At 45.2% G+C, this 23,401-nt stretch overlaps 8 protein-coding genes across 8 annotated transcripts; 1 reads left to right on the top strand and 7 right to left on the bottom strand.

Moving 5' to 3' along the window:
• Window positions 1-28: 28 nt before the first annotated feature.
• On the bottom strand, window positions 29-8,376 carry FOMMEDRAFT_106236 (thiolase; the record flags this gene model as incomplete). Its single annotated transcript, XM_007265465.1, has 12 exons — window positions 29-237; window positions 294-331; window positions 398-474; window positions 529-626; window positions 689-802; window positions 859-1,018; window positions 4,765-4,813; window positions 4,940-4,992; window positions 7,721-7,751; window positions 7,808-8,006; window positions 8,062-8,116; window positions 8,176-8,376. 12 exons carry the CDS (start codon window positions 8,374-8,376, stop codon window positions 110-112), a joined length of 1,203 nt encoding a protein of 400 aa, XP_007265527.1. The 3' UTR covers window positions 29-109.
• Window positions 8,377-8,663: 287 nt separating this feature from the next.
• FOMMEDRAFT_167228 (carbohydrate esterase family 8 protein) lies at window positions 8,664-10,123 on the bottom strand (the record flags this gene model as incomplete). The annotated part of the gene is made up of 8 exons (XM_007265466.1): window positions 9,815-10,123; window positions 9,511-9,753; window positions 9,404-9,457; window positions 9,225-9,348; window positions 9,086-9,172; window positions 9,023-9,032; window positions 8,932-8,965; window positions 8,664-8,879 (listed from the first exon to the last, which is right to left on the bottom strand). The coding sequence occupies exons 1-8, from the start codon at window positions 10,049-10,051 to the stop codon at window positions 8,664-8,666; spliced, it is 1,005 nt and encodes a 334-aa protein (XP_007265528.1). The 5' UTR covers window positions 10,052-10,123.
• Window positions 10,124-10,266: 143 nt separating this feature from the next.
• Window positions 10,267-10,878, bottom strand: FOMMEDRAFT_106237 (uncharacterized protein; the record flags this gene model as incomplete). Its single annotated transcript, XM_007265467.1, has 3 exons — window positions 10,267-10,360; window positions 10,412-10,568; window positions 10,632-10,878. The coding sequence occupies 2 exons, from the start codon at window positions 10,876-10,878 to the stop codon at window positions 10,438-10,440; spliced, it is 378 nt and encodes a 125-aa protein (XP_007265529.1). The 3' UTR covers window positions 10,267-10,360; window positions 10,412-10,437.
• A 142-nt stretch (window positions 10,879-11,020) lies between these two features.
• On the top strand, window positions 11,021-11,493 carry FOMMEDRAFT_81538 (NADH2 dehydrogenase; the record flags this gene model as incomplete). The annotated part of the gene is made up of 2 exons (XM_007265468.1): window positions 11,021-11,343; window positions 11,421-11,493. The coding sequence occupies 2 exons, from the start codon at window positions 11,021-11,023 to the stop codon at window positions 11,491-11,493; spliced, it is 396 nt and encodes a 131-aa protein (XP_007265530.1).
• A 310-nt stretch (window positions 11,494-11,803) lies between these two features.
• Window positions 11,804-13,077, bottom strand: FOMMEDRAFT_133292 (uncharacterized protein; the record flags this gene model as incomplete). The annotated part of the gene is made up of 5 exons (XM_007265469.1): window positions 11,804-12,061; window positions 12,118-12,526; window positions 12,579-12,684; window positions 12,761-12,961; window positions 13,035-13,077. The coding sequence occupies 5 exons, from the start codon at window positions 13,075-13,077 to the stop codon at window positions 11,804-11,806; spliced, it is 1,017 nt and encodes a 338-aa protein (XP_007265531.1).
• A 1,110-nt stretch (window positions 13,078-14,187) lies between these two features.
• On the bottom strand, window positions 14,188-18,585 carry FOMMEDRAFT_121290 (uncharacterized protein). Its single transcript, XM_007265470.1, has 8 exons — window positions 16,866-18,585; window positions 16,297-16,808; window positions 16,155-16,246; window positions 15,890-16,034; window positions 15,282-15,836; window positions 14,606-15,225; window positions 14,430-14,545; window positions 14,188-14,360 (listed from the first exon to the last, which is right to left on the bottom strand). Exons 1-6 carry the CDS (start codon window positions 18,492-18,494, stop codon window positions 14,988-14,990), a joined length of 3,171 nt encoding a protein of 1,056 aa, XP_007265532.1. The 5' UTR covers window positions 18,495-18,585; the 3' UTR covers window positions 14,188-14,360; window positions 14,430-14,545; window positions 14,606-14,987.
• Window positions 18,586-18,770: 185 nt separating this feature from the next.
• Window positions 18,771-20,826, bottom strand: FOMMEDRAFT_106242 (dienelactone hydrolase; the record flags this gene model as incomplete). Its single annotated transcript, XM_007265471.1, has 10 exons — window positions 18,771-19,614; window positions 19,679-19,768; window positions 19,821-19,961; window positions 20,012-20,020; window positions 20,071-20,099; window positions 20,161-20,221; window positions 20,283-20,338; window positions 20,389-20,448; window positions 20,508-20,578; window positions 20,708-20,826. The coding sequence occupies 10 exons, from the start codon at window positions 20,824-20,826 to the stop codon at window positions 19,438-19,440; spliced, it is 813 nt and encodes a 270-aa protein (XP_007265533.1). The 3' UTR covers window positions 18,771-19,437.
• A 170-nt stretch (window positions 20,827-20,996) lies between these two features.
• FOMMEDRAFT_140043 (translation elongation factor) lies at window positions 20,997-22,986 on the bottom strand (the record flags this gene model as incomplete). Its single annotated transcript, XM_007265472.1, has 8 exons — window positions 20,997-21,229; window positions 21,288-21,700; window positions 21,752-22,069; window positions 22,127-22,263; window positions 22,328-22,540; window positions 22,599-22,693; window positions 22,753-22,887; window positions 22,953-22,986. 8 exons carry the CDS (start codon window positions 22,984-22,986, stop codon window positions 21,192-21,194), a joined length of 1,383 nt encoding a protein of 460 aa, XP_007265534.1. The 3' UTR covers window positions 20,997-21,191.
• Window positions 22,987-23,401: the final 415 nt, after the last annotated feature.

A 23,401-nucleotide genomic window follows, 5' to 3' on the forward strand; every position in this document is an offset into this window, starting at 1 on the left:
GTAGACACATCAAGCACAAGTGGTGCATAAGAAAAGTGTTTATCCATTAGCATACGTCCAATGTCTTCCAAGAAAGTAGTTGTTAGAATATTTATTTGCTTAACCCTAATCATCGAGCCTCGTTGACAAAAATCGCAGCAGCACCCATGCCGCTGCCGATGCACATACTCGTGCAGAGAATCTGTCCATTTTGACGGCGCAATTGAGCGAGTCCAGTGACAATCTGCCTTGCACCGGCTACGATGGAACATTCATCAGCATAATGAATACGAGAAAGATGAGGGTTTACGAACTCATTCCTAAGGGGTGAGTCAAAGCGATAGCTCCTCCACTGGATTAATGAAAAAGGCATTAGTACGACTCAATGCTAAGTGTTTGCGACAACAATTATACTTACTTTACATTTATCTTTTCAATAGGAATGCCAAGTTGCTCCACGCAGTACGCGAATTGTGAGGCAAAGGCTTCATTAATCTAAACAAGTAGTCAGCAATGTCTATCAACAGGCACACGAGCGAATGTGTGTACCTCCCAAGTGTCAACATCCTCCTTTTTAAGATCCGTCTGTTTCAGTAGCTTTTCAATAGCAGGTATTGGCGCAATTCCCATATATCTTGGTTCGACACCTTCACGGCTCAGTACGTTAGAATAAGAGGTATTTGAACAATAATTGACTTCTTCTGCTTACCAACTACTGACGATGCCACCCACTTCCCAAGAATTTCCATACCTTCTTTCTCTGCTCGCTCGCGTGTAGTCAAAATACAGAGGGCTGCTCCGTCACCAATACCACTCGCGTTACCTGCAACGGTGTTAACTGATCAGCAAATTAACGGGTTATCACTTGAATGGTCCTACCTGCAGTAGTCACTCCGCTGCCCCAGTCGGGAAAGACAGGCTTAAGACCTGCTAGTGACTCTGCGGTAACTCCAGGTCGAATAGTATCATCTTCGTGGATCTGCTTTCCACCGATTTCAATTGGGATGATTTTGTCCTTAAATATACCTGCTTTTTGAGCCTATAAGGTATACCATTAGGAACACTGTTCTAAATATTTTAACATTTTTTTCACCTTCTCTGCTTGTGAATGTTACAGTTCTCCACTCTCGTACCTTCAGTTCTAAGGGTTCCACACCCTTCTGTACTGGAACTCAGGACTTCCATCCCTCAGGGGTGCTGTCTATGAACTATATGTGTGCTGACTCTTGCTACTACCCTTCCTTACTTCATCATTCCATTCCTTTGACTACCCCTTCATTCTTTGTATCATTCTATAGTCTCTTACCCTTTATCCATCCCTTCATTCTTTGTACCTTTATCTTTAACATTCCTTTCTTTCATTCTTTGTGGCTCATCATTCTTAGTAGCTTATGCTCCCTGAGTGCTCTTGTGTAGTTTAGTATATATAGGTGTACAAGATCAGACTGGTTCTATAGTCTTGATCTTGTCTACTCTAAGTAGTCCTGTACTCTTAGGCTCACTCTATATACTCTACTCTTGTCTCACTCTCTCTCTCTCTACCCAGTCTACAAGTTCCAACTATGTTCCAGTGCTCACATTCTGTATTTTTGTTGTGTAGGATAGTTGTAGCCTGAGTCCCCTTACTGAGCCTCTAGGTCCCCTCTACACTGTTACTGACATCAGATCAAGACTACCCATTACTACCCTACAACTCTCCTATGTTTTGAGCATTAGTACTTACTGTTGTGTCAATCTCTTTCCTTTGTCCTAACCCTTTTACATTTTTAAATTTTAAACTTTCTAAACCCTTTTAAACTTTTACTACCCTTCTTCTATTTATTACCCCTTTTAGTTTAGTATTGATTCCTTTGTAGTGTAAACATAAACCCTACTATACTGACTACCACCCCTACTGTCCTACCAGATTAGTAGTTACAAGCAGAGCTAGCTTAATATGTGTAGACCTCTATCTAAGAGGTCTTTACTAACTACATACTCTTAACCCCTTTAGAACCTGTTTCAATTGTTCTAGAAGTTACAACCTGTTCTAGAAAGAAAGTGTATGTAGCCTACCCTTTAGACTTTAATAAGTAACACTTTAAGGACTTCTAGTACTAAGTCAAACTATATGTGGCTACTACTTTGACTGATCTATCCTCAGATCTTGATTGTGTCCTATTCATTCTCTCCTTCATGAAGGAAGGCAACACAGCCACCTAGGCCTAGAACTGGATCAAAGGTTATTAGATTGGAAGTCTGATCTGACTTCAGAACAATAAGTTGTACTCAGAATTTATAGGGTAGCTCTGTGCTTCCTTCATTAATCTGAATGAGAAGTATAATGTGTAGAACAAGCTTGTGTCTCTGTGACAGAGTAAACATTCTGCTAATACCTTCTTTCAGGAGTTTGATATTCTGGCCTAGAAGGTAGGATTCATACTCAGGTTTAATAATGTTCTTATTAGAATACTTGAAAAAGCTCTTCACCTGGAACTGGTTAATAAGATTCTCAGAATGACACTAGAACTAGTCACCTACACTGAGTAGAAGACACACACTATCTCCTTTGACTAAGCTACAGCTTGGATGTGTTAAGTCTGTACAGAATGCTTGTACATACAAACAGCTCTAACAGTTCCAAGCTCTCAGATCAATCTGCCTATAATTCACAATCAATCTGTTCTAATAGACATTAGAGAAGCCTAAAAGTAAGGAGTATACTTTGTCTACAGAAAGTCAGAGTACTAAATTAAGGACTGTCTACAGAAGTAACAGTACATTTATTAGGTTATTAGAGTAATAATAAGTGACAAGTAGGATTTGTAGTAAGAAGTCTTTTCTACAAATCTGGAAGTCACCTCAGAACTCTTAGACTCTGACTACATACTCTAGGATTTTATAGAGACTCAATAGTAAATATAGTACTGAAGGGCTATGACTTGGATTTTTTAATGGTTACTTTTGATTCAATGGACACTATAGGATTAGAAGTAAATAAAGTAAGAAAAGTAGAAAAAGTAGAAAAAGTAGAAAAAATAAATCAACAAAATTATTTATTAGATAGAAAAAAGTTGAAAACAAAAGTAGATAGTTCTCCTATTTCTTCTGATTCTTTTGATTCTTCTCTTTACACTTTATCTGAGTCTAAATCTATACAATCTAACCTACTACTTCTGTGTTCTAAGATCTTAGAATGTTTAGAACATTACCTAGCCCTGTTTACTACTTAGTAGTTTGTCTATAGTATTAAGTAGGGATAGCCTCAGCTGAGTTCATAGCTAAGGACATAAGTCTGTCCTTGTTGAAAGAGAGAGGTTAATAAGGAAATGTTAGTGTATATACTCACCCTCTCAGACAATAAGGTTATACAAACTGTATGTTCCCTTCAGAACAAGTAGTAGTTCATTTGAGGATGTTCTAGACACTAGCTCTAAGTCCTCATCCTCTTAGCTTCCTTCTTAGAATCCTCCCAGATCTGAACAACAGCTCTAGTAAACAGTAGATACACTAGTTCATACATTAATAAGGCTTTTGTGTAGAAACACTACCTCCCTACTTAACACATTCTACTTCCAATCCTAGTATACAATGTAGACAGAACTCTAAACCAGAATGGTTAGATCACTAAGTTTGTCCAACTATGGATGACTATTTAGGATCATAAGGAAAGTATTGAGTTCAGAGTCACTAACCTTAGAAAGACAGATGTCTTTATTAGATTCAAATAGCTTAAGGCTTACAACCCTACTATTGACTAGTTAGAACAGACACTTGTGTTCAATCAGTGTCTCAAGTCTTACAGCTACCTTACACTACTGTTCTGAGTAGATACAGATACTTCTAATGTTACTAACAGTTCTGATAAAGGTGACCAGTTGTTCTTCTTTGACTAGGATAAATATGTGGATACATATTCTAGTTGAGACAGAATAGAGTTGATCTGAAGAATGTCTGAGACAGAACCAGTCTAGAACCCTCTCAGAACAACTCTATTCTAGAATATACACAGACTCAGCCTACTAGATTTTGTCTGAGAGTTTCCCAAAGTCTTTAGTGAGGAGGAATTCAACTAGCTTCCTAAACACTGTCTCTAGGACTATACAATTGAATTGACTGAGGGTTTCCAACCTAAGGATTGTAAGGTCTACCTACTCAACAGAGACAAGTAGGAGGTGCTTGACAAGTTCCTTTAGGAAAATCTTTGGAACAGTTAGATCCAACCCTTAAAGTCTCTTATAGTCTCCCCTTTCTTCTTTGTTAAAAAGAAAGATAGGAAGCTCTACCTAGTCTAGAATTATTATTGTTTTAATAAAGGTACTGTTAAAAACAAGTACTCACTCTCTCTGATTCAGGAGCTCATTAATAAGACACATACATCTAGGGTTTTTACTAAGTTAGACATTTAATGAGAGTATAATAATATTTGGATCTGAGACAGAGATGAGTAGAAGACTGTGTTCTAAACTAATTGTAGATTGTACAAACTGACTGTAATGTTCTTTAGACTAACTAACTTGCTTACAACATTCTAGTCATTTATGAATCACATTCTTACAGATCTGATTAACTCAGAGTACATTAGTGTGTATCTGGACAACATTCTGATCTTCACCTAAACAGTTGAGTACTATTACTGACTAATCTAAGTAGTTCTATAATGGCTCTAAGATAATAAACTATTCCTCTAAGAAGTAAAGTACTCTTTTACACAAGAGTCAGTAGATTATCTAGGCTTTGTAATTAGTAGAGGAGAGGTCTGTATGGATCTAGCAAAGGTGACTGTAGTTTGGAACTAGTTACAACCTCAGAACCTGAAACAGGTCCAAGTGTTTCTTGAGTTTGTAAACTACTACTAATACTTCATTTAAGGCTTTAGTACTATTGTCTAGCCCTTTCACAATCTTACTAGTAAGGATGTTCCTTAGTAATAGGATGATTAGTAGTAGTCTGTGTTTGAGTCTCTCAAGTAAGTTATTACTAGTAAGCCTGTATTAGTAGTTCTGACAGTTGTAGACAAGTTCTGAGTTGAAGCTAACTCTTCCAACTTTGTAAATAGAGTAGTACTGTTCTAGTTCATTGACAGAAAGTAGTGTCTGATAGTGTTCTAATCAGAATCCCTCTCTGTAACAGAACAGAACTACCCTATCTATAACAAGGAACTCCTTACAATTGTTTGTTCCTTAGAGGAGTAGTGTCAATATCTTCTTAGTACTATACAGAAGTTTAAGATTTAGAGTGATTACCTTAATCTCTAGTACTTCCAAGTGTCTTAGAAGCTTAACTACTGTCAAGCCTACTAGATGTTAGAACTGTAGGACTTTGACTTTGTACTAACCTACAAACCTAGAACACAAATGACAAAAGCTGATTTACTCTCAAGACAAGTAGGTTATAAAAGGGGGGAGAATAATAACAAAAATCTTGTTCTCCTAGACAATTCCTGTTTTGTGTCTGAGACAATCTAAGAGATCCAACTCAAATCTAAGAATGTTGACTTTGTCACCTACATACAGTGAGCTCTGAGACACACACAGAACTAGGTTGTAGTAAAACAATTAGAGAAACAGGCTAAGGATTGGGAGGAGGATAAGGATGGATAGGTTTACTAGGAAGGCCAACTGTACATTCTGAAGGATTAGAAACTGTAGGAGAACATTGTCTGAGCTTATCACAACAATCCAACCATAGAACATTTGAGCTAACACAAAACACAGGAACTTATTACTCAGAACTACTAGTGGCCTAGAATGTAGAGGGAAATCCTAAAGTATGTGACTGGTTGTAATATGTGCTAACAGACTAAGGCTTACTAGACAAGGGTTTAGACTCCCTTACATCTGTATTGGATCCTAGATTACTCTTAGGAAGAAGTCTCAGTAGACCTAATTAGTAAGCTACCTGAGTCTTAAGGATATAACACTATCTGTATGATTGTTGACTGATTCTTTAAGCAAGTCCATGTGGTTCTAACCTAAACAGAACTTACTTCTGAAGGTATAACACACATTTATTAGGATCATGTCTTCTAGTTGTACAGACTCCCTTAGAAGCTCATTCATGATTACAGACTGTAATTCAAGTTGAAATTCATACAGGACTTGTATGTGCTTCTTAGAATTCAAGGGAACCCTTCTACTACTTATTACTTATAGACTAACAGTCAAACTGAGTGAGTCAATCAGGAGATCAAGCTCTACCTCTAGATGTTCATTAATCATTAGTAATTGGATTAGTCTGAATAGTTAGCTCTGACAGAATTTGTACACAATAACTAGTAACACTCTACAACAGGACAGTCCCTGTTCTTCCTCAATTATGAGAGACATCTGTACTAGGGGACAGTTTCAAACCAGAACAGTAGTTCTGAATCTGTAACAGACTTTGTGGAACAGATGTACAGAATCAGGAAGGACACATAAGCTCTTTTAGAAAAGGTAGTACAGGTTATAAAGTAGAACTATGATTGGAAGAGGTCTACAGCTAAGGATTACTAGCCTAGTGACAAAGTTATGCTAGAAGCTACTAACCTAACTATAAATTGCTTAATAAAGAAGTTAGACAACAAGTGCTTTAAACCCTTTGTTATTGAAAAGAAGGTTAGCACCTCTACCTACAAACTCTAACTTCTGACAACATAAAAGTACATACACCCAGTGTTTAACAAGGTTCTACTGTCTCAATACTATAATCTAAGTTTTCCTTTACAACAAAGACCCCTACTACCTCTACTAGAACTTATTAGTTCTGAACCAGAATACAAAATAGAATATATAGTAGATACTAAGCTAGTGTGTAGAAAGCTCAAGTTCCTTATTCACTAGAAGGGATACCTAGTTAAAGAACACACTTGGAAACCTGTTAAGAATCTCACTCATACTACTAAGACAATCTGAGACTTTTATCAACTTCATCTGAGTACTCTACATTAACTCTGCCTCACAGATTTCCAAACCCTACTGTTCCAACCTATGCCTGAGCTGCTGACCAAGCCTAATACTCACTAATCAGGACAATTGGTTTTAGAGGGAGGGTGATGTTACAGTTCTCTACTCTTGTACCTTCAGTTCGACTGTGTCCAGGTAAATACCGTGTTCACAATTTCTAGTGCCAAATTAATTATTTCTACAGCCAATAGGTTGGACGTCAGAAATGGTGGCAGATCACTTCAAAGTTTCAAGAGAGAAGTAAGATTATTACACATTGATATCCCATTCACTGTCAGCAACAGTGTAGAGGGGACCCGAAGGCTCAGCAAGGGGACCCAGGCTACAACTATCTTACACAACAGAAATACAGAATGTGAGCACTAGAACATAGTCAGAACTTGCAGACCAGGCAGAGAGAGAGAGAGTGAGACAAGAGTAGAGTATATAGAGTGAGCCTAAGAGTACAGGACTACCTGGAGTAGACAAGATCAAGACTACAGGACTAGTCTGATCTTGTACACTTATATATACTAAACTACACAAGAGTACTCAGAGAGTATGAGCCACTAAGAATGATGAGCCATGAAGAATGAAAGAAAGGAATGTCAAAGATAAAGGTACAAAGAATGAAGGGATGGATAAAGGGTAAGAGACTATAGAATGATACAAAGAATGAAGGGGTGGTCAAAGGAATGGAATGATAAAGTAAGGAAGGGTAGTAGTAAGAGTCAGCATGTATATAGTTTATAGACAGTACTCCTGAGGGATGGAAGTCCTGAGTTCTAGTACAGAAGAGTGTAGAACCCTTAAAAGGATTGATTATTCTTAGAAACATCATCGCAAATTTCTGGTGTTGGCCTGGGACTATGGTAAATTCAGTACAGACTAAAGACAATAGAACTACTTATATTTGTACTGACTTCAATGACATGCTTTCAACACCAACAGCGATACCGAGAGAAGCTTCTCCGGCCTGGATATGATGTGCAATATTCCTAACGGACATAAGTCCAGAGGAGCAAAGTCGGTTTACGGTGGAAATAGGGACTTCGGCAGGAATGCCCGCTGCCATTGCGGCTGCTCTGGATACATAGAGCGGAGATGGTGGATGACATGTTCCTGTAGCTTGACAGTCAGAAGCACTTCATATAGATCAAGCACTGGGACTGCTCACCGACGCAGATATCATCAATTTGTACCGGATCCAACTTGGTCTTCGCTAACGTCGCCTATACCGCAGTTCTTAGCATCGAAGCATTACTTGAAGTAACTTAGAGCTTCTGCATACCTTAAACAACGCAAGTAGAATCTCGTCAACCGGGCTGTCCTTGAGCTGTCCCTTCCTAACTTTCCCCACGGCAGTGCGCTGTGCGAAGGTGATGACAACGTCATCCGGTTTCTTCTGCAAGATGCTCTGTCGCCCGCGTGCCTGAGAAGACGCAGAACGCGCCAGTGACACAACTCTACTTAATGAAACTCTCGGTAGCATCGCAGTCTGACTGGCGCTGTCGTCCCTTAAGCCACAGTCGCAGCGGACTCAGTTGCTCGAGCGTGTAAAAGGCAGAAATATTGTCCGGAGGGAGCATAGTAATGCAACAGTTCAAGTCGGGTCACCTGGCCTAACTTCCGTGAGCTGCTTATTACTTCTTTTGGTAGTGTTTGCCGTTTCCGACACTTGACCAATACGGTTTCATAACTTTAATATGAATGCTAGGGAATCAACGTCAAAGTATAGCATACAGCAGGATATACTACGTGTAACAATGCAATCCCACATCAAGAGAGGTAGGTCTGGTCTACCCAACTCGTATAGTTACTACCGAGTGTCGACGAGATGGTATACTGTGATGCCTCGCTGCTGCTAAGTATTGTCACAAACGATGGGCGAGCCGCATTCGCCACGCCACTACCTTGACTGTTATATTCAGCGAACAGAATGTGGTCCGTATTCGGCATCGAGGAGCTCCATTCACTCCAAACGCCCTTGTCGAGCTATGTAGATGATTAACATGCTATTGAATCGTAAAAGAACCAGAGTCCTTACCTCCAAATTGATATTCGAGTTAAGGAAAACAACTCTGATACAGAACATTAAGTCTTATCTGAGAAAAACAGGGAGGGCAATAAATTGTTACCTGGCATAGTCTGAAAGAGAATTAGAATGAGCAACGCGCGATGAGCATGATCAAATAACTTACCGCGCCACGGGCGGCCGAGGAATGTTTTACCAGTTACATTCGAGAATGCATCCGATGCTGCGACGACATTGTTCTTATTAAACACGTCTATAGCTAGTTTGGCTTTCGTTGGTTTAAAGGTGATTTCAAAACTGCGTACAGATAGATTGGTCGGAGTCGTCGGATCTTCCGTTGGCTGTGATACATCCAGCACCTTTGCTTGCTAGCGTGTTACTCTCAAACCAGGCCCGTGCGTGCTGGCCGAATATGTAGTCGACGGCGCCCTGAGATGACCATGCAATCAATGAGACTGACATTAACGTGGCAAGCTGAACGGACCTCGATGTATGACATCAGATAGACCTGCATTCCATTTTGAGCAAGAAGTGTGTCCTGAAACGATCTTAATTTCGCGCGTTGCTTCGTCACATAGCGAACTTGCTCACCTGATATGAGAAGAACCTACAAGCATATGCACCGAACTGACTTCCATATGCGCTGACGGCAATAGCCTGACTCCCAACACCAAAGTCGTTCCTGACGTCAATGTTATACAACGCGACGTTGTTACTCTTTATTCTCAATGTTCCAGATTCATCGTCGCTGCCAGTCTGCGCCTCAGATAGAGAATTAGTGATGACAGCCTGATTTTGAGAGAAATCCATAGTGTTTGTCGTATAGCCAAGCAACTAGGCCATGATGTAGATTTAGTAGAATCTCCCACTATTCGAAGGACCTGCCCAAGCTTACAGTTACGGGCCCGGGGCGGTTAATGAGCACTTGCTCCTTGTACGTCCCCGGGAAAATAAATATTGTCTGTGACGTGGCATCGTTTGGAAGAGAAGCTATTGCAGACGAGACAGTCTTGAACTGGCCTGAGGTGCTCGTGCTTGGATTAACAACTATAGCACCTGAAGGTGGAGACGTGCGAGACGCCGCGTATGCCGAAAGAATGGAGGTAGAGAGCACAATGAAGTGCCAGAGCATATTCAGAAAGCTAGAGGGTGGACGGTCGACCACCTCGTCATGAACAAGAGATTTATACTCGTGGAGAGTATCCTAAAAGGTCGGATTATCTCACCGGACCGTCGGTCTGTGGACAAATACTCAAATCGTTATTAAATTTCCGTCAGTTAAGGCAGGATATTTCGTTGCTTGACTTCTGACAATTTCGTTAGCCGAACGGCCCGCTCTGTATTATTCTTCGACAGTTACATTAGTGCAAAGGAGGATATCCAAATAACATGAGAGGATATTCTGCAGGTGTTGCTAAGAGTGACTCTGCCTCAGCTCCTGCTATGTAAATCGTCAGGTAAAGTAAAGAAAGAAAATATCAGAACGACTGACACGAAATGCCAATCAGCTGTTTGCCTTCAGCTTTTATACTCGACATCTTCCGCTTCTCGCGCTTTCCGTTTAAAATCTCGGTTTATTTGCGAGTAGCACTTTGGACATATGTTGTGTGCTAATTTCGCCGACCCGCAACCCGGACAGCTGACAATATCTAGAAGGAAAACAATAACAAAGAGTTATTAGACGCGAAAAAGTCGGACACTGCGTTACTTACTCGACTTGTCCTTTAAACCCTTGTGCGCTGAGCGCATGGCTTTCCGAGAATGCGAGACCTTCTTCTTAGGAACTGCCCATAAAATAGGAGGGAAAAGCTCGAGGAGTGAGTTCCATGAGGGAATCGCGAGGTGAAATGGTGAAAGAAGTGCAGCAGGTCTAAGTACAGCCCATGCCGTCGTGGGACGCCATGCTAAGTTCGCTAGAGGAAAAAATGAGGCTCGCAAGGGATTGAGAGCGAGTGACATGTTAAGGGAGGAAAGAGCTGAGTGACACTACGCCAAAGAAACTGTTGAATCGCGCTCACGAGACTGGCACTCGAATAAGGAAATTCATAATCACCAGTGCTCTCAACTAACGACGCTCACAATCCTCTCCTCACCAGACCGCATGTTTCGCCTCACCCGCCCACTCTTGCAACATGCACTCAAAGCCTCGACGGGAATCACGGGCGTCAACGTGCATCCAAATCCTCTCCCAGCACTCGTAGAAACCTACCAGTCCACTCTGGCCCGAGTATCCGAAATCCCTCAGTCGTCCGTCTACCGACAAAGTGTCGAAGCGCTCACTCAGCGAAAACTTAAAATCGTTCAGGATGCAAAAGGAGATGTCGCTGCTGCCGAAGAGGCCTTGGACGAGGGACAAATAGAGGAAGCTATAGGGGCCGCCCAGGACGAGCTTAATTTGGTCGGCAAGATGATTGAGTGGAAAGCGTGAGTTCCATTCATTTGCACAAATTTCTGCTTGTTTGGCTCATAAGATACCTTTATTTTAATATTGTATTGCTCAGATGGGAACCGTTGGAGGAAAAACCTCAGCCAGGACAATGGGAGTACTTCGGCAAGGCTACTCAATTCAAGTAGAATGTTCCGCATCTCCTTATAGCACGCTGTGTCCTTCTGTGTATTCCACTGCCATAAATATGTTTAACCGCTATCACCACACTTGGTTGATTATTAGACCAGATTGCAAACAGACAAGTAGAAGAAGGGAATACTAGTAGATATCAGCAGGGGTGTGTCTCGAAAATACATACAAGCTAATGAATGCACATAAACGCATCAGATGAAACAATTTTTTACGTGAGCCAAGGCAATCACAACAAATAATTCCGGACAATACATGTCCATGACCCATAGTGCCTTTTTTGCTCAGAGGGCTGTTCGTAGTTTATCATTGTGCCTCACCCAGTGAAGGGAAATCGGACTCTCCAAAGTTCACTCCCTGGTTGTCTGCACCACGGGAGTCGCCACGGCCGCGTCCTCCTCTGCCTCCGCGTCCGCGTCCACCGCGAAAACCACGTTCACCTCCGCGGACCCCACGACCGCGAGGTGCACGGTCGGAAAACTGGCCAGTGAAGAAGATGTCCGTAACCTCTGCGGCGGGTTGCTTCTTGTCATCCTTCTTCGCTCGCTGCTTTACGTTCTTAGGCTTGAAAATGCAGAGATGAGAAGATACCGTGAGTGGAAAACACCAATAGCATTTACCTTCAAGACGAAATAGGCGTCCTCGTCGACATCCTTTGTGACTTGAACGGCGTCCTTAAAGAGATCATCATTTCCATCGTTCGCCTTCCTGACGCCCTCCAATTTGGGAACGATCTCTTTCTCCTTCTGTTGAGCGTAGAACTCATCCAGAGTCAAGGTCTTGTCTTCCTCCTCCTCTCTGGGACGACGCGTCTCGGCCGGGGCTCCATCTTTCGCAGCATCACCAGAAGCATCAGCAGCAGGGACACCCCAGCCATCGTCGGCGGCAGCAGCAGCAGCAGGGGCAGGAGTAGCCCAGGGATCATCAGCTGGAGTCGCAGCGGCGTCTTCAGCGGCTTGCTCCTCTACCTGCCACTCCTTGCCACCATCATTAGCTCCCCAGCCTTGGCCAATCTGCTTTTCGGTGTCGCTACAGATGTAATTGTGAGCATGAACGAACGCTAAAGTAACACAAGCCGTACACTCTATCAGTCGCACTGTGCCTGTCGAAGTCGCGTCCATGACCGCCACGGCCCCGTCCACCTCGTGCCCGTCCACCTCGGCCGCGACCGCGAGGACGGTCATCGGCTATTTGATGTAAAGGTAGATCCGAAATGAATCGTGAGCAGATGAATCACAATTGCACAGTTGACGTGACTCTCACAGCGCTTTCCCTGAGGGGGATCCTCCGCTTCGGCTGGCTCACGAGCCGCAGATTGTGCCGCGCCGCCACCTCTCTGATAATAACGTCCTCCTTTCGAGGCGGGACCGGATCTGCCTCTCTGTCCACCCCTTGTTGCAGGAGCCTCGGCCTTTGGTTTCTCCTTCTGCTTGGGCGTCACATCGGGAGCCTCAGACGCCTCTGCTGAACAAGAAAACGGTAGACCGTCAACGGTCAGGCCAAGCAATAAACTGGACAAAAACTCTGTATGACTGACCGTCAAGAACTTTGAAGAAGTTCGCGGAGGCTACCTCTGCCATGTCGAATGGCCCCTTTTGCTGTGCTCAACCGTGTTGTCGACGGTGCTCGTCGTAATGGAAGGGTTTTATAGGGCGATGAACAGATCACTTGCTCTCGTCGGCCATCAGCTCATTTCCTGCCATCCTCTATGCGCTGCTATATCTGGAACTGCTGTACAGCAATGACTAATCATTTAATATTGAAGTATTGATCTTAATATTATTATTAAACGACTAGTCGATTTGAGGTGCTTCGCCGACATTGATGCTTATAAGCGTCCGATGAAAAGGGATTAATATGGAAGTAAATGATATCCACTCTGCTTGGTTGATAGAAGTTTGAGACCAGTTGATTGTTGAAACTTGCAATGCACACGACATGATCTAACCACTCTGGACCGGCCCTAAACTTGCGTTTTTTATTATAAATCCACGTGTCGCTTTTCGCCAACTCCTCAGCCGCTTAAAAGCATCTCGACGAGGGCTGGCTCGCCTCTTCGGAGGACTGGAGCTGGTCGAGGACCTTGAGACCGTCATAGTGTGCTGAAGAAGAAGTAGCCCTTCGGGGTTCATCGATGGGACTTGGGTGCGGCAGGTCCGTGTGTCCTTGCAGACGGAAAGCCCTGCGTGGCTCCCGTATGGGTTTTGTCGCAATGTCTCGTTGTACATGACTTCCAAGCTAGTGTAGGAAATACAAGTTGCGAAGGAAGCTCTCACAAATAAGGCATTCCAATATTGCACAAAACGGATTGATGACTTCACTCAAATCCTGTACAGTATATGTTAGCATACAATGCTACAAATGTTGGTGTTCAATTGAGAACATTAATAATAGGTCCATATTAGCGCATACGTCGGACATTTTACACACAAAGCATTGAAATGACATTGTTCAGCATTTAATCAGTCGAAAGAAGAATGCTCAGCTCAACAACTTGTCATGGCTCACGCGACGATCCCCACAAAGAATACGATGATCGACGTGGTCCATAACTTAGTCCTTACCTGACAACTTGCCAAATCTCTGTTCTATCTTCCCTTCCCTTAATAACCAACCCAAATGGATTCTCTCATACCATTCACGACGTCCGGGTCCCTCGTAGATTGTGTGGACAGTACGTCCGCGTCCCTATGTGTCTGTTCTGCAGCAAAAATTCATCTGAACTTGGTCATTGCTTGTGTCCACCTTGATTCGTGGTTTGTCTGCCTTGGTACTCCCAACATGTACACAACAGAGAAGATGCTGGTCATGTTACGAGACGGGCGGAAACTCATAGGCGTGCTGCGTTCATATGATCAATTTGGTCTGTCTCTAATCTAGTCGTTAGCTGGTATACGGAAAGCTGACAGGCCGCTGCTTTGATTTCGCGCAGCTAACCTTGTTCTTGAAGATACTATAGAGCGCATATACCATGGGTCAGAATTCGCAGAACGAAGAGTTGGGATATTCATCATTAGAGGGGAGAACGTGGTCTTATTGGGAGAGATTGTGCGTTCAACTCGACCGTGTCTCTACTGTCGCTAAAGTACTATCGGATTGGAACAACAGGATTTAGACGTCGAAGACGAGATTCCTCTGCAACACGCGCCGTACGATGCATTAAAACCCCTATATTTAAAAGATACAGCAGAGAAAAAGCGCCACGATCACGACAAAGCACAAGTACTATACGAGCAGAAAGGGTTCTGCAGAGAGGGTGGAGAAGGGGATGGGTATTGAGATGGGCTCACTCTAGCGTTTACGGTATTACCCCTAATCAAATGCATCTTAAGCATCACGAATGTTCGTGCGTTTGCTTTCCCTTTATTGAACTCAGACATGTCCTATTCATGTATGCATTGCTAGTAGATCCATGTCGCGCAAGATATTCACTGCGCTGTGCTATCATTAAAACGCGAATAAAGAGTACAAATACACATTGGCACGCTTTTTATGCTACGGTAGCAACTTTCTTTTTAGTCCGCTTCGGCCCTCCTTCCGAGTTTGCGTTGGGGAGCCTGAACTTGAATGTTGACTCAGGGAATGATCCTGTGATGGGTCGTGACTGTGGGTGAAGAATGTCTTCTATCCGACTCCTGATCTCGCGTTCGCGCGTGGTCAGATCTGCAAGCGCCCTCTCTTTCGTGAACCTCTCCTTTTCGATGTCTGCTGCACGAACCCGTTGCCAGCTGCGAATAGGTCAGCAGATGATAAGATTAGAAGGTCATGTTTCCAGAATACGTACCCCATATGTCTCTCGCATTTTTTCTTTCCATGGCACCACCATTCACCCTCTTGGCCCTGTCCATCAACTTCCATGTCCTGGTTTTCTTCGGAATGGCCATTTGGTGCATTATCCTCGTAACTCTCCAGAACACCAGCACCAAATTCTAACCATTCTTCATCACCGTAGACCAACCTTTGATCCCACCCGCAGTCACCAACGTTCTCAGCGCGGTCCGACGCGAGTTGCAGTAGTCTTTCTCTCCAGGAAGTTACTTCGAGCTCCTTTTTGAGCTCCTCTCGTTCCTGCACGACCGTCTGAAGTTGATCCTCGAGACGGGTAACAATACTGTTTCTCCCTTCCTCGTCTACTACAACCTGACCGGGATCGGGAACGTTTGCTTGCGTTTGGGTTACGTCTCCATTTTGTATCCCAGCCAGTATGACTATCGGAAGAATCCGACCAGGTTCAGGGACAACAAAACCTTCGCGACGCTTTGCATCTTTTACAGATTCCCAGAGACTGCGGACATCTCCGCCATTACCTGCCCACAACTGTATCTTGTGATGCATGTGTCTATAAGAAAGATAAGCATTTTATATTGTAGTAAATATGCCCTCATGACTAACCTTACGCCACATTCGTCAGAGCAGTATTTGGAGTATGCGCCGCGAGACGGCTTGTGGCAAGCATCTGGTGAGTCTGGGTCCGGATGGTTTAAGCCAGCGTAACAACGTTGTTTGTACGTCGTTCGAAGGTTCAGATTCGGATTTTCTATGGACATGGTCGTTAGTCAAGGACATTTAAGTAGGAATGCATAAACGATTGGGAGTGGCGAGCATCAACTGTGCCACACAGGTGGCTCACTCATAGCATTTAAACACGAATACTCACGGGCGATGCAGTTTTCACAAATGAACTGGTCAACAAGGTCGACGAGGAGATCGGGCATGCCCACGCATTGAGTGTGGTACCATTCATCACATCTGTATCAAATTTTAGTAAACGATAAATGACGATATGAGTAGACGGTTACCTGTCACAAGCAATCATTACTCTGTCTTCGTCGTATTGTGTCCTGCAGATGCAATATAGTTTGTCCTTGTCTGCGTCGTCAACCTCTTCGGCCGCGGGATCTTTTTGTTTCTCGTCATCGTCCTTGGCGGTTTTCTCACGATGAACTTCAGGATCCACAGATGCTCGAGGCATCACGGAATGGGAGCGTGAGCGTGAAGCATTGCCGTCCCCTGTGCTAGCAGCAAGAGCAGGCTTCTTTCGAGTATGCGACGAAGATGGTTGGTTGGCCGCAACTGTTGGCGTTGCGGCAGCAGCGGATTTTTTGGATTTCGTAACCATCCGACCAGAAGAGGTGACCATAGGGAACACTTCATCTGTCGGTGTACCTGCGCTGGGAAGGGCCGTAACTGGAGTCGGAAGAGAAGGAGAGGCAGGAGCCGATGCCTCCTTCGCAATTTTTCCTGCTTTAGATTTATCCACAGGAGCACTTTTTGTGGGACGTGGTTTTGACCCAGACTTTGATTTCATTGGCTAGTGATGAAGGGGCCATGAGAAACTACAGTAGCATTAGGACAGTTCAGCGCATACCTTCGCAACCGACTCTTCGACCTTGACCAAGGACAGTTTGTCATGGCTAGAAGCGTCATCCACCTTTGCCTTCGCCTTAGACTTCGATGATGCCTTCTTCGAGTCCTTTACTTGAGCACTCGTTGCCTCAGGTGCCTCCGATGGTGGCATATACGTTTGATTGAACTCAGTACACAACACTGGTTCAGAAGTTTTCCCTACATGCAAGGGTGTTTGTCCAGGGTGGTGGTGTGGCTTCGAAGGGACATCTAGTGGGCCATCTACAAGGCTCAACAGCTCGTTCTCTACGTCCACTTCCATGTTATCTGTTGCCTGATCATCGAATTCCGTCCTCTCGTCTTCTGACGTAGCTGCGCCAGCAGCATCAGCGAGCTCATCCAAAATATCAGCCTCCACCTCCGACATTACTGCTTCGTCGCTAACTTCAGGGACGTGCTGAGCAGGAGAATACCGGTCGGCAAACTCGTTCAACCCTTCGGGACTAGAACTTCTCGACTTTATCGCAGAGGTACCCGTTTGTATTGGAACAGACTGTCCTGTGAACGAGTCGCCCCACATCGCGCCTGCAAACTCGCCATCTTCCATTGTTTGTCTTGTATGCGAAATATCCGCGTGACTAATTCGTGGGTTTATTGTTCGTTCGGAGTTCTTAGGAGAGTCGAAGGTCGAATTGAAGAAGTCATCCACGTCTTCATCATCCACAGCGCCCCTTTCGTTCGATTGCAAGGACTTGGAGCTCATATATGACGGTCTTGTCTGTGTTTGTCGTGGTGGGCTAAACGCGTCAGTCAAGCCCCCCATTTGGCGTTCATCGGGCTCATGTTTGACCCTGTCCGCCAAAGCAACTTCACGAAACTCCTTCTCCATGAGTGCAAGTGCAGCTGAGCCAGGTTTCTTCGGCCTCGGTCTACTACGAGGAGGTGAGCGACGAACATGACGAACAGCCGTGGGTTCCACTGGAGATAGTGGTTGTTGAAAGTGAGGCATGGCCTGCGTCTCGCTGAAAGGAACTTGATGCGTAGTAGAACGCGTTGATGACGGTTGCATGTACATTGACCCTGGCTTTGTTGAAGGCCGCTTCGCATGAGATGAAAGACGATGCGAGCTCTCGTCGAATACATGAGATTGAGTGTCATACTTTTCATGTTTCGTCTCAGGCGAATGACTGCGCCGTTCGAAGGTACTGCTTGTTGAAGGTAGTCCGACATAAGAACGATGATGCGAAGTTTCAAAGACACCCATGTGAGGCGATCGAGATGGTACAGGCGAGGGACGCCGGTGCTTTCCTGGATGATCGTCCTCTGTAAAGGCCTGTTCTTTGTAATTTAAGTTAGCTTTATCAGCCGCCATGTAGTGACTCATTTGAGAATAAGCAGTATAGGGAGGAGTGGGAGGTGGTAGGGCCTGAAGATTAACAGGACTCCGAACCTCGACAGGACTGAGCGATGTAGGCCTTATGGTGTCGGGATCGAACGAAGGCTGGCGTTCCTCACCTCCACTCTGCCGTCTGTGTACATCTATACGTTCCCTTTCCTCCGTCGCTGCCTGGACAAGGACGTCAAGTCCACTCAATCCAGTGGTCGGGACAGTTGGTGACATCGACGCAGAAGTACGTCGGGACCCGAACATGCTTGCTTCGGAAGATCGCGGTAAGACGGGTGAACGTTGAATGAAAGGCTCGTTGGTGCCTGAAGCAGATGGAAACGCAGAGCGTGGCAACTCTGTGGGGGAGATGGACAAGCGGTGTGCTGAGGAAGGAAATTTACTCGGCAAAGACGAGGTCGGCGACGGCGACGGACGCGTTTGTGAAACAGGCGAATATCTATGAGGCCTCAATTGAAGAGAAGCACGTCGACTAGTGCTTGCCTCATAGACATTGACCGGAGACGTCGAAGAAGGAAGAGGCGGATAATGGGTGTACGGATGGGGATGCGTTCGGTCTTGCGTAGTGTATGACCCACGGCGCGGGAAATCGGAGCCTTGTAGGTCTTCCGAACGACGTCTAGGCGGAAGAGGGTTACTAGGGTCTACCGACGACGCAGACGACAGTGTAAATGGGGGAGAAGGCGTGCGTCGCCGGGGCGGAGAGGGCTGAAGGGCGAGCGGGGTAAGGACGGTTGATGATGGTCGCGACGTAGGACTGCCGTGGAGCGTCGGGCTAACCTGTTGATGTCGCCGGTAAGGATACTCATAGTGGGCACCACTGTGGGTACTATTCTTTGGAACGGATGCGCTATACTCAATAGCCAAGTGCAGGCGGGCGGGAGCTTGGGCTGCGGCTGGCTGCGTGTCCTGTCGATGTTGTGTGCCAGTGGGTGAATGCACCGGCGAACGCGAGGCGTGACTGTCTGACACATTCGTCGATGCCTGCTCGTTGTCGCACAACAGCGAACTTATGTCTAAACGACGGCGGGACGCCATACTGTCGGCGACGTTGGCGGCTGAGTGCAAGGACGGATACTGACGACGCGCGACGTCAGCGCTCACGCAAACGGACGAGGCGCATTCATTCTATTTATTTGCAGCCGAGTCTAACTAGACTGACATTTATAGTTGACATCGTCTCGCTTGCTCAACACACATGCGCAATGTCTCCTCCTTGCTCAACGCGCGGACCCAGATCCCTTCCAACAGTCCGCTCGAACACTTCCATCATAAACGCAAACAATGATCTCGTCAATGCCGCATCCCACCTGCCCTTGGATGATTCATCCCGAATGAATGCGTGCTGCGCCTGAACTTCAAGAAACTATACAAGTACCTTTCAGAAACGACATCCATGCAATGAAAATGCGCATGAGATATAATCTTACCGATGTCGTCACATCTGCATCCTCCAATGTCTTGCGGATGAGGTCTCTGCCGCTGCGGGGAACGTGTGTATCCTGCTTGCCGAATATCATCTGTCCAGTCTGAATTCAGCGCGATTCGCGCTGCATTTCCATGCATACGTACCACAAGTTCGCCTTTGCCCTTCAGGTCGCCATTGCGGACTCGCACAAGCGTATCGTCATTCTTTCCTTTTCCAAGTGTTGCACCATGAATGTCCGTTGCGAAGAAACACACGGACGACAAAACTCGCGAGTCGAATGCCGCCTGCCACGTATCAATCCAGTGTATGGAGTAACGCGAATTTATAGACTCACGCGGAACGCCTGAAGAACTGCTTAGTATTAAGTGGATTGTGCGTGGTACAAAAACTTACAAGGTGACCTCCGAGGCACATACCAGTCGCTATGTGTGCGTGATTAGATTCTGCTACTGTGCTTACTGCATGCGTGTATGAACCGCTAACCTGCGATACGCCCATTGCAGTTGCTCAAAGAGCATAGCAGATCAATTGACAGCGTTGCATCCTTGATTTAGACGGATAAATACGTCTATTATATTGAAATATTGAATCCAGTATAATCACACCTCATCGTACGCATTCAGCTCCTTCTCGACTTTATATTTATTGCCCCTGTCAGTACCTGTCATTGTTTCAGTAAGCAAATACTGCCTAGAAGACCCATGAACGTACCCTCTGTATCGTAAGGGATCGGTTCCGGACCCTCAAATTCGTGGAAGCTCGATGGGCAGGCTATTATATATATGCGCTATTATCAGTACTCTGTTGTGGTGAAATACCTCAGTGCCCACCGACAACATAGCCTTGACTCGCAATCTGTCCCGCAAACCGTTCTACTGGGCCGGTGACCTGGTAAATTTCACTGAGACATCACATTTAGGCGGTGTGTCTATCGTTGAGGATAACGGCTTGCCTGAAAACCACAACGCCTGCGAGCCATTAATCAGGCTCGCTGTCCGTATATGCGCTAAGACCATAAGGTTACTATCACTCGCCTGGAAACTTGGCCCTTGGATAATTGGGCAGATTTGGTGCTATGATAAAGATTCGGACTGGTCTGCCGCCTGACAGTTTCGACGGGACATCATGAAATGTTTTGGTAATAAGCATGGTGGTGGTGGATAAAAGAGGAGCACAGTAAATGATTCTGAACCTGAACGGCAAAATGTGAATTCGTCCTTCGGTCTTCTTTGTTTGCATACATACTTGATCCTTCAGTCTTCTTTACATATATATACAAGTCATGACCGGGCTGTCTTAGATTGTCACGCAACACACAGAGGTTCAGCAAAACTGCGACAGAGGCACTTTATAATGTCTCCACCTCGTCGCAGACGTCTTCGTTAGTGAGCGTACATTTGGTGATCGTGACAACACAGCGTTGATGGCAGGAGTATAAGTACTGATGAGCGATGTAATGAAACAAAAACAGATGGTCGGGAGGGTAAAAAATAAATCCGCGCATCTGCATCTATTTACTTCTTCTTCGCAGCTTTCTCCGCAGCCTTTGTCACTGAGCACAAGACCACCTGTGTCAGACAAGTAACAGGAATAGCATGATAAATGCTCACCTTTGCCGGTGCCCTTTTCGGTCTTTTCAACCGACTTGATGACACCGACGGCAACAGTCTGCCTCATGTCACGCACGGCGAAACGACCCAGAGGAGGGTATTCATTGTAGGACTCGACGCACATTGGCTTCGACGGAACGAGCTTGGCAATGCATGCATCGGAAGACTTGACGAACTTTGGTGCTGCCTCAATCGTCTTACCCGTACGACGGTCAATCTTTTCAATGAGCTCTGCAAATTTACAGGCAATATGGGCAGTGTGGCAATCCAGAACGGGTGCGTAACCAGCGCTAATTTGTCCAGGGTGGTTGAGGATGATGACCTGGGCATTGAAGGAAGCAGCCTCCTTCGCAGGATCGTTCTTAGAGTCCGACGCCACGTTGCCACGACGAATTTCCTTGACCGAGACGTTTCTGTGCAAGCATTAAATGGCTCCGTTGCACAACAAGTTACTGATTACTTACTTCACGTTGAAGCCGACGTTGTCACCTGGAACACCCTGGACGAGCTGCTCGTGGTGCATTTCGACCGACTTGACTTCGGTAGTGACGTTTGACGGGGCGAAGTTGACGACCATGCCGGCCTTGATGATACCAGTCTCAACACGACCTACAGGGACTGTTCCGATACCACCGATCTTGTACACATCCTGCAGAGGAAGACGGAGAGGCTTGTTTTCAGGACGAACAGGCGGTTCAATGGCATCAATGGCATCAAGAAGCGTCTTGCCCTTGACAACACCGGCCTTCGTTTCCTTTGTCCAGCCCTTGTACCATGGCATGCTATCAAGAGAAGTAATTAGGCACGAATTAGAGCACTCAAAGTACAACCTATCTTACTTGCTAGACTCCTCCAACATGTTGTCACCGTGCCAGCCAGAAATCGGGACAAACGCGACTGCCTTCGGGTTGTAACCGACCTTCTTGATGAAGTTCGAAGTTTCCTTGACGATTTCGTTGAATCGGTCCTCGGACCACTAATGTCAACGTTAAAGGTTAAATCTAATGTGCGAGGAATATTATTTGAATAATCAAGCGAACCTTGGTTGTGTCCATTTTGTTAACAGCGACAATTAGCTGTCGCACGCCAAGGGTGAAGGCGAGCAGAGCGTGCTCGCGAGTTTGTCCATCCTTCGAGATACCAGCTTCGAACTCACCAGTGCCTCCGGCAATGATGAGGATGGCACAGTCAGCTTGGGAAGTACCGGTAATCATGTTTTTTATGAAGTCACGGTGACCCGGAGCATCAATGACCTAACAAAAGGGTCGGACTTTATTAAAAAGGACACAATGATCAATCGCTACGACATACGGTAACCATGTATCTTGGAGTCTCGAATTTCCAGAGTGCAATATCAATGGTGATACCACGCTCACGCTCGGCCTTGAGCTTGTCAAGTACCCATGCTTGAAGTAAAAGCGATATGTTAGATGACAAAGTACTAATATTACCCACTATCACTCACCGTATTTGAAGGAACCTTTGCCGAGTTCGGCGGCTTCCTTCTCGAATTTTTCGATGGTACGCTTATCGATACCACCGCACTTGTAGATCAAGTGACCGGTAGTAGTCGACTTGCCGGAGTCGACGTGACCAATGACTGGGTATATGCGTGTGAGACGGATGATCTCTGACCATCAACAAAATCGATGTGCATAGACTCACCGACAACGTTTACGTGGGTCTTCTCCTTTCCCATTTTGATGAGTTTCTGAGGATATAAACGTCAGTACGAGAGCTTCAGGTTGTGACTAAGATACAGGAAGGGCTGAAGAGCCGCAATGAACTGAATAAAGTGCATATATGCGACTCTACGAGCGGAAAACAGAGGGAATTCATTGAGCGATTGCAGATATAGATACTCACTTATTACAGAAAGAAAAAAGAGGAATACACGGGGATGATAGTGGAAAGCAGAGGGGAGGCAGAAACGTTGATGAGGGCGAAGGGCACTTATAAATTTGGGAGCGGAGTTTAAAAATTTGCCGTGAGAACCGATTTCTCAGCACAGAATAAGAGGCCTTGATCAAAAAAGTCAAGTCGAGAGTCACGAACTCCGTGCTGTACAGTGTATCACTGTATGCTGTTGATCATGCACTTTTCGTCACAAATAT

This window comes from Fomitiporia mediterranea, assembly GCF_000271605.1.
Source record: "Fomitiporia mediterranea MF3/22 unplaced genomic scaffold FOMMEscaffold_5, whole genome shotgun sequence".
Classification (NCBI taxonomy): Eukaryota; Fungi; Basidiomycota; class Agaricomycetes; order Hymenochaetales; family Hymenochaetaceae; genus Fomitiporia; species Fomitiporia mediterranea.